This window comes from Bombina bombina, chromosome 7, assembly GCF_027579735.1.
Source record: "Bombina bombina isolate aBomBom1 chromosome 7, aBomBom1.pri, whole genome shotgun sequence".
NCBI lineage: Eukaryota > Metazoa > Chordata > Amphibia > Anura > Bombinatoridae > Bombina > Bombina bombina.
The window spans coordinates 461,669,287-461,679,498 of record NC_069505.1 but is presented as its reverse complement, the minus strand read 5'-3'; the positions used below and the strand labels follow the sequence as shown (position 1 = coordinate 461,679,498).

Sequence of the window (10,212 nt, the reverse complement as noted above, 5' to 3'; positions counted from 1 at the left end):
TGTAGATTATCTGAGATATAGGTTTTAAGATGCTCCAACTCCAGTTGGGAAAGTGGATAAATATTGTGGATCTCAACTGCAGATTACCTAAATGAGTTTTGTATGCCAGATATAACAAAGGATACTATGTGAATTAATAACAAAATATCCTGTACTTGGCAATTGTTGTTTATTCTTAGTAGCTAGATAATTCCTAGTATGGGAATATCAAAGTTGAAGTAGGAAGTTGAGGAGGCCCTTCTGTGCTGTGGGTCTGGTACTAAAGAGGCTGTGCCTGGAATGAGCCTGTGTTGCGGTACCTGATGTACTCCGAAGAGCTTAGGAAGATTGCTCACAAGTCTGATGGAAGGCGTTGAGCCGAGGAGGCTGCAGACTGAGGCGTCTGGGAGGCGGAGTACACAGTGTGATCCTGAATCAGATTGTTGTAGGTTTGTTCGGCATAGCGGGTAAGGTGATCACACTCTCAGTGTGATTAGGTGCGGCGTAGTGCCGTTGCGGCTGTCGTCTGAGGTGTTTAGGTTGCGGAGTTCACAGCGTGAAGTAGAGCCGCTAGGTGAGGTGGTTCCTACAATCCTTGAGTAGGTTTGAGCCTGCCTGACAGCGTTGGAGCTTAGGTAAGTAGTTGAACACACAGCGTGTGTCAATTCCTAAAGAGACTTAACAGGAACGGCTGCTTCGGGAAGAAGACCCAGCTGGATACGAGCTGCACTAGAACGATGTGATCTCATACAGCCTAATCTGCAAAATACTGAAGCGGGGAAAAAGGGGCGCGTCAGGTTTAAATAAACTGCGGCTAGAAAGTGAAGGCAAATTTAAAGGAACGGGCTACACAATATGGTGGAATTTCTGACACCCTCACAGAGAAATCCACAGAAAATGCACAAAGACAGACACACCCACCCTCACAGAGAAATCCACAGAAAATGCACAAAGGCATATACACACACCCTCACAAAGACACCCATAGAAAATGCACAGAGACATACACACACACCCTCACAGAGACACCCATAGAAAATGCACAGACATATATATATATATATATATATATATATATATATATATATATACACACACACACCCTCACAGAGACATCCATAGAAAATGCACAGACATATATACACACACACACACACACACACACACTCTCTCACAGAGACACCCATAGACAATGCACAAAGACATATACACACACACACACACCCTCACAGAGACATCCACAGAAAACACACAAAGACATACGCACACACCCTCACACAGACATACGCACACACACCCTCACAGAGACACCCACAGAAAATGCACAGACATACGCACACACCCTCACAGAGACATCCACAGAAAACGCACAAAGACATACGCACACACCCTCACAGAGACATCCACAGAAAATGTACAAAGTCAGACACACCCACCCTCACAGAGGCATCCAGAGAAAATACACAGTCATATATGCACACACCCTCACAGAGACATCCACAGAAATTGCACAAAGACAGACACACACACCCTCACAGAGAGACCCACAAAAAAATACGTGCACACTCATAGAGACACCAACAAAAGCACAAAGACATAAACACAGACACACTTACAGGAGGTACAATTTCTGCACATTTTGTGTGACATGCATGATTAAAAAAAACCTGCAGAAATTAAGAGATCACTTTTTAAAGAATCATATTTGTAAATGTGCAAACAAAAATACTTCTGTGAATTCATAATTGTACATTAATGATCTGTCAGAATGGGTAGATGAAGAAAAGTACTTTTGAAAGGTTGACATATGTTTGGGGGGGGGGGTTCCCCTCCCCATTTTCCCCATCCAAGAGCACCACTTCAAATCTGGTGTACAAAAGTTCCCATCTGTCAGCTGTACTTATGGATTTTGAAAATGCTGTACTCTATATCATCTTGGTGGAACCATAAGATGTGGTACTCAGTCTCATACCATTTAGATCTGGTTAAATACAGTATTTAGGCTTGTTTGTATGTATTTTCAAAATTAAGTCAGCTGTTAACAGTGTTAAGTTAACCTGTCTCATTTAAAACCTGTCTCATTTAAAACACTGAGCAATCTCAGCCTGAGAGTATAACATTTTATGCAGATGCAAAAATCTTAGATAAAATGCCTCCTTGCATCTGGAAAGTCCTTGCGTAAAGGGGCAGTAAACAGGAATTATATATATATATATATATATATATATATATATATATATATATATATATATATATATAGATATATATATATATAGATATAGATATTAATAAAAACAACTCATCTGCCAAAAGGACACCTACCGTTTGTGTATTGAGGAGGAAACATTTCTGCATGGCTTTAAATATAGAATTTCTTCAGCATTGTCAAATAATCATAAATATACTTCTGTATATTGCTAAAAGAAATGTGTTTTTATGGACCCCTGGCCCCACCATTCAACTACTACCACCACACTGAAGTTACAATCCAAAATTTCACAAAGAAATAAAAAACATTTACTAAGTAAGTCCTACCTCCTCTGCAAATGAAAGTGATCAGCCGTCTGACTCAGGCACACAGTGTGCAAACAAAGTGCCAAGTCTGTATCACGCTGTGCATAGTGGTTTAGTGCACACTCAGAAATCCTCTCAAATGCTAATACTTTACTCCTTGTAATGACATTTCCCATGCTCAATAGCACTTTGCTGTAGCGCTCTCTTGTGGCTGCCATAATGTAAACAAAATATATATATATTTTTTTTATAATTATTTGTGCTTGTATCATGGGGCCCCTGACAGTAGTCACCCCTTTCACCCCCTGATGGCGGCCCTGATTGTTGGACCTTAGGGGGCGGGCTGGAGTGTATTTGTGTGTTAGTGAGGAGTGTTGGGGAGAGCTTTGTAGGTCAGGGTGAGAATTTTGAATATATTTCTGCTGTGAATGGGATATGGGGAGATGGTGATGCCATTAACAGCAATAGAGAAGTCAAAAATCAGAGTAGAGCTTGGGGGGTGGTGGGTAGAAGGAGCTCAGTCTTGGACATGTTAATCTTAAAGGGACATGAAAGACAACATTTTTCTTTCATGATTCAGACAGAGAATACAATTTTAAACAACTTTCCAATTGACTTCTATTTTCTGATTTGCTTCATTGTTTAGATATCTTTGTTGAAGAAATAGCAATGCACATGGGTGAGCCAATCACACGAGGCATCTATGTGCAGCCACCAATCAGCAGCTACTGAGCCTATCTAGATATGCTTTTCAACAAAGCATATCAAGAGAATGAAGCAAATTAGATAATAGAAGTAAATTGGAAAGTTGTTTAAAATGACATGTTATTTCTAAATCATGAAAGAAAAAAATTGGGTTCCATGTGCCTTTTAAGGTGGTGAGAGGCCACCCAGGAAGAAATGCCAGATAAGCAGTCGCTGACGTGAGAAAGGACAGAGGGAGACGGTGAAAGGGTGGAGAGGTAGATCTGGGTATCATCAGCATAGAGGTGATAGTTGAAGCCATAGCTATTGATGAGTTTACCCAGTGAAGAAGAGTAAATAGAGAAGAGTAGATGGCCTAGAACAGAGCCTTGAGTTCTCCAACAGACAGAGCTAATGGAGAGGAGGAGTCACCAGGAAATAACACAGAAAAGGACCTATTAGAGAGATTTAAGTGAATCCAAGAGATGGCTGTGTCACAGAGACAAAGAGAGCTGAGTGTCTGTAGTAGGAAGGTGTGGTCATCTGTGCTGAAGGCAACTGAGAGGTCAAGTAAGATAAGTACAGAGTAGTGACTGTTACTTTTAGCGGAAAGAAGATCGTAAGTAACCTTGGTGAGGGCAGTTTTAGTTGAGTGTTAGAGGCGGAAGGCAGATTGCAGGGGGTCAAGCAATGACAAGAGGGTTAGGCGATTGTAGACTAGTATTTACAGGACTTTTGAAGCTAGCGGAAGCAGTGATATGGGGTGGTAGTTTGCAAGAGAATTAGGGTCAAGGGAGGATTTGTTTGAGTATGGGGCTGTCCTTTGCATGTTTGTAAAAAGAAGGGAATGAACCAGTAGAAATGGATAGGTTGAAGATGTGAGTGAGAGTGGAAGACAGAGAAGGTATTAGAAGTGATGGAAGGGATAGGGTCGAGCTGGCAGATAGTGAGGCGTGAGGAAGACAGTAAAGAACAGACTTCATTATCAGTAATTGGAGAGAAGGTGCAGAGAGTGGCAGAGGGGGTGATCGGGGTGGAGTTGTAAGATTACAGGCTAGTGTCGGAATGGTGCTTCAGATAGTATGTGTTTTGTTAAAGTAGCCTGCCAGGTCTTGAGACAGATGGGGGGGGGGTGCAGATAGATAGAGAAGAGTCATTTAGGGTTTGAGGAGTAAGTAGATATATTTAAGGGTGTGTGGAACTCAGATTACAGGAACAGACACACAGAACAATGAAAATCTGCTTGAACGCTTTACTGGCTGATAAGTAAAAGAACAGTTAGTAGATCAGATTGAAGATCACAGAAGCAGCAAGTTTGAACATAGGCCCAATGCAAAATACTAAGGTCCAATAGAAGGTTCAGAATATTTTAAGTAGATTGCAGTACCTAAGTCCAATAGACGCTGGTGCTTAAATTGAACAGTAAAGGGTGAGACTGTTGCAGAATACCAGATAGGTACAGCAGGCACAGGATACCCAGCAGTTACTATTAGTGAGACTGTCACAGGATACCAGATAGGTACAGCAGGCACAGTATACCCAGCAGGTACTGTTAGTGAGACTGTCACATGATACCAGATAGGTACATCGGGCACAGGATACCAGATGGGTACATCAGGCACAGGATACCCAGCTGGTACTGTTAGTGAGACTGTCACATGATACCAGATAGGTAGAGCAGGCACAGGATACTCAGCAGGTACTGTTAGTGAGACTGTCACATGATACCAGATAGGTACAGCAGACACAGGATACCCAGCTGATACTGTTAGTGAGACTGTCACATGATACAAGATAGGTACAGCAGGCACAGGATACCCAGCTGGTACTGTTAGTGAGACTGTCACAGGATACCAGATAGGTACAGCAGGCACAGGATACCCAGCAGGTACTGTTAGTGAGACTGTTACAGGATACCAGATAGATACAGCAGGCACAGGATACCCAGCAGGTACTGTTAGTGAGACTGTCACATGATACCAGATAGGTACAGCAAGCACAGGATACCCAGCAGGTACTGTTAGTAAGACTGTCACATGATACCAGATAGGTACAGCAAGTACAGGATATCCAGCAGGCACTGTTAGTGAGACTGTCACATGATACCAGATAGGTACAGCAAGTACAGGATATCCAACTGGTACTGTTAGTGAGACTGTCACATGATACCAGATAGGTGCAGCTGGCACAGGATACACAGCAGGTACTGTTAGTGAGAGTGTCACATGATACCAGATAGGTGCAGCAGGCACAGGATACCCAGCAGGTACTGTTAGTGAGACTGTCACATGATACCAGATAGGTACAGCAAGCACAGGATACCCAGCAGGTACTGTTAGTAAGACTGTCACATGATACCAGATAGGTACAGCAAGTACAGGATATCCAGCAGGCACTGTTAGTGAGACTGTCACATGATACCAGATAGGTACAGCAAGTACAGGATATCCAGCTGGTACTGTTAGTGAGACTGTCACATGATACCAGATAGGTACAGCAAGTACAGGATATCCAGCTGGTACTGTTAGTGAGACTGTCACATGATACCAGATAGGTACAGCAGGCACAGGATACCCAGTGGGTACTGTTAGTGAGACTGTCACATGATACCAGATAGGTACAGCAAGCACAGGATATCCAGCTGGTACTGTTAGTGAGACTGTCACATGATACCAGATAGGTACAGCAAGCACAGGATACCCAGCAGGTACTGTTAGTGAGACTGTCACATGATACCAGATAGGTACAGCAAGCACAGGATATCCAGCTGGTACTGTTAGTGAGACTGTCACATGATACCAGATAGGTGCAGCTGGCACAGGATACACAGCAGGTACTGTTAGTGAGAGTGTCACATGATACCAGATAGGTGCAGCAGGCACAGGATACCCAGCAGGTACTGTTAGTGAGACTGTCACATGATACCAGATAAGTACAGCAGACACAGGATATCCAGCTGGTACTGTTAGTGAGACTGTCACAGGATACCAGATAGGTACAGCTTCAGGAACAAGGTGAGAGCACACAGGTATCTGGTTAGTCTGCTTGGCTCTCAGGAACCAGGTGAGAATATGAAAGTGCAAGGTAAGTATCTACAGGTATCAGGTAATTATGCTTGGTCTCTAGAACAAGGTAGCCATACACAGGTATCGGATTAGCATGTTTGGTCTCTGGAACAAGGTGACCATACACAGGTCTAAAGTAAGTCTGCTTGGTCTCAGGAACAAGGTGAGTATACACAGGTATTAGGTAAGTCTGCTTGGTCTCAGGAACAAGGTGACCATACACAGGTATCAGGTAAGTATACTTGGTCTCTGAAACAAGGTGACCATACACAGTTATCAGGTAAGTATGCTTGGTCTCTGGAACAAGGTGACCATACACAGTTATCAGGTAAGTATGCTTGGTCTCAGGAACAAGGTGACCATACACGGGTATCAGGTAAGTATGCTTGGTCTCTGGAACAAGGTGACCATACATAAGTATCAGGTAAGTATGTTTGGTCCCTGGAACAAGGTGACCATACACGGGTATCAGGTAAGTATGCTTGGTCTCTGGAACAAGGTGACCATACACAGTTATCAGGTAAGTATGCTTGGTCTCAGGAACAAGGTGACCATACACAAGTATCAGGTAAGTATGCTTGGTCTCTGGAACAAGGTGACCATACACAGATATCAGGTTAGTCTGCTTGGCTCTCAGGAACCAGGGGAACATATGCAGGTGCAAAGCAAGTATGCTTGGTATCTGGAACAAGATTAGCACGCACAGGTATCAGGTAAATATGCTTGGTCTCTGGAAAAAGATGAGCATACACAGGTATCAGGTAAATATACTTAGTATCAGGAACAAGGTAATTGAGACAATAACTCAGCCTAGAGTGATGGGCTGTGTGAGCTTTCATGGTAACTCCCACACCTGAGTCCTCCAGGTGGTAGTTCCTGTTATTAAAATGCGGCCCCTTTAAATCTAGGCAGTGCGCACCTAGAGAGCTGCATCTGAAGAAAGTTTGGATTCTCGGCATCCCTCCACATGGGACACCGACATTGAAGCAGACACCTGTGTGATAGTTACACAGGTGATATTATCCCTAATCCCCTGCTTCACTCACATCACTTCCTGCTATACAGATAGTGTAGATTACAGTGATCCTGCCTGAGAGCGAGTGATAATTACACAGGTGATATTACCCCTAATCCTCTGCTACACTCACATCACTTCCTGCTATACAGATACTGTAGATCACAGTGATCCTGTCTGAGAGCGAGTGATAATTCCACAGTGATATTACCCCTAATCCTCTGCTACACTCACATCACTTCCTGCTATACAGATAGTGTAGATCACAGTGATCCTGCCTGAGAGCGAGTGATAAATACACAGGTGATATTATCCCTAATCCTCTGCTACACTCACATCACTTCCTGCTATACAGATAGTGTAGATCACAGTGATCCTGCCTGAGAGCGAGTGATAATTACACAGGTGACATTACCCCTAATCCCCTGCTACACTCACATCACTTCCTGCTGTACAGATAGTGTAGATCACAGTGATCCTGCCTGAGAGCGAGTGATAATTACACAGGTGATATTACCCCTAATCCCCTGCTACACTCACATCACTTCCTGCTATACAGATAGTGTACATCACAGTGAACCCTTGTGAGAGCCTAAAGTGGTGATAATCTACTAAACATGAATCTTGTGTGTCTGTGCACTGAATCCTTTTATTTATATATAAATAGAGCAATTCATACATCCCATAAGTGCTACACGCAACTTACACATACGCGTGTATTCTCACTGTACAGGCCGTATGGATGTGACGCCTTCAGGTGGCTCAGCTGTAAAGCACAGAAGAGAACCGTATTTGTGGGATCAGGTGAAGACGGAGGAAGATGAAGTTCCTATAAATACGTCTACAGGTGATTAACGCTTATTAAAGAAAGGGAAGATTCTGTATTGTGACATTTGGGGCAGATTTATTATATGGCAAGCAGACATGATTCGTTGTAGCGATAATTTCCGCCCGACCTCGATAAATGCAGACAGAGTATATCATTGCACAAGTATTTCTTGTGAAATGCTTGTGCAATGCTGCCTCCTGCACATTTGCGGCCAATCAGCCACTAGCAGGGGGTGTTAATCATCCCGATCGTATCTGATCGGGATGATTACAGTCCGCCACCTCAGAGGTGGCGAACAAGTTAAGAAGCAGCGGTGGTCTTACCACCGCTGCTTCTTAACTCCTGATTCCAGCAAGCCTACCGGATCACGCGGAATGAGCAGCATACGCTGCTTAATAAATTGGCCCCTTTGTCTCTTGTAAATAAGTTATATTTATCAGATGGTTACACGACAGACACACGTCAGTGTGCAGCTCATGTTTTAGTGATTTTATCTAATAAAAAAAATCTGCAGTTTAGGGAAAAAAATGCATTGGTTAAAATAGGGTTCCTCAATTTAAAGAAAGTTTTGGAATCCCCTCCCTCCATGTACTCTGTTTGGCTTCTTTTAGCTTAGCCAATCAGGTCTGAAGAAATAGGAGAGACACGGGGCGGATCACAGAAGGCGCTTTGCTGATGAGATTCCCTGCTGTGATGGGGTCTGTCTTAGGGATGCACCAAAATGAAAATTCTGTACCAAAACTGAAACCGAAAATTCAGGATGCCGTTGGCCGAAAACTGAAAATGACTTTTTTCCCCAAATGATTTTAAAATTGTTTTTTTCCACACAGACCTACAATCTTTTCATTTATAATCTGCATTGAGGTTCACACAGCAGGCAGCATGGTTTAAGCATTAGGTTATGGTACTGAGGCACACAGAGGAATGCAGGAGATTGTTTTACCAGTGCATTGCTTGTGGGTTGTAGCCCAGACAATTGCAGTTCTTCTGTCATTGTGCAGTGTTTGAACGGCTCCTACATGTTGCATATATTTACCCTTAGCTGGCTCCCTTACTGGCCGTGACTTTATTGAAAAGGCAGCTCGTTGTGCAGGACTCAGGAGGAGTAGGTGACAACTGCTAGTATTGATACCACACTGCAGCCTGCTTTGTTTGTTTACAAAGTAGTCAGATTATATCTGGCTCCCTGTCTGAGTCGTTCACACACTGACTGACAGGATGATCCGTTACAATTAACTATATGGCGCTACAGGCAAGTGTCATAACATTCACCTGACATGGCAAGTTCCCTCTCTCACAGCAGCTCTGACTCTAGTGAACAGCCCACAGTGCCGCACCCCTCTACCCGCACAGAATTCTGCGGTCTGTAGTTCACTTGATTATAGCCAGGAAATTAACCAGCCACACCGGGCTAAATTTAGGTGCGGCTGGTAACAGCTTATAGCGGTCAGTGAGGCACAGGGGAGGACACTTTGGGGAACACTTGGGAGATCAAAATCTGGCTGCCAGGGGTAAATTTTGTTTCACATAGAGCATGCAATTTTCGGCCTGTTTGCCCCTCTTTCAGCTGAAATGGGATAGTCCTATTTCAGTGCATCCCTAGTCTGTCTGCTGCCTCACTTTTTATAACCTTCCTAAAGAGCGGTTTTGAAATTGCCCCATAGAGAAACCCTCTCTGCTGAAAATCCACTTGTCAATCAATCTGAGCCATATGCTTTTTTTTCTTGCCATCTCCTTCCTCCATTCTATATATTTAGCAGACGTTTAGTCGGTTAATAGTTTTATTATGTTTTTATAAATGGTTTTCTTCCTGTATAAAATAAACATTACAATTTTATGTTTATTTTTAGGAACCATTTTATTTGGTAAAGCAGTGCACATGCTGCCCTTATTAAGGAACCTCCACTGATTATGAGGTCCCTCAAATCATTTTAGCTATGCCGCGTTCTGGATGTGAAGGACGGACCTCAGAATGCTCGAAAAATTCCCCCAAAGAATGTGTGTGATTTCTTTCTGTGCCGCCGAGTTATTGATTATTGGGCCCTAAGTAAGAGTGTGAAATGTATCACTCTGAAACCAAAACGTATATTATTCTATTCATTTGTTTTATTCCATAGGAAAGTTTT

At 43.1% G+C, this 10,212-nt stretch overlaps 1 protein-coding gene across 1 annotated transcript in view; it reads left to right on the top strand.

The window, feature by feature from the left end:
• Positions 1 to 3,662: 3,662 nt before the first annotated feature.
• The window catches only part of LOC128636442 (gastrula zinc finger protein XlCGF7.1-like), a 43,333-nt gene continuing 36,783 nt past the window's right edge, over positions 3,663 to 10,212 (top strand). The window contains exons 1-2 of the mRNA XM_053689455.1: positions 3,663 to 3,747; positions 7,991 to 8,104. Coding sequence (XP_053545430.1) covers positions 3,663 to 3,747; positions 7,991 to 8,104 — 199 coding nt within the window. The remainder of the gene's footprint in view (positions 3,748 to 7,990; positions 8,105 to 10,212) is intronic.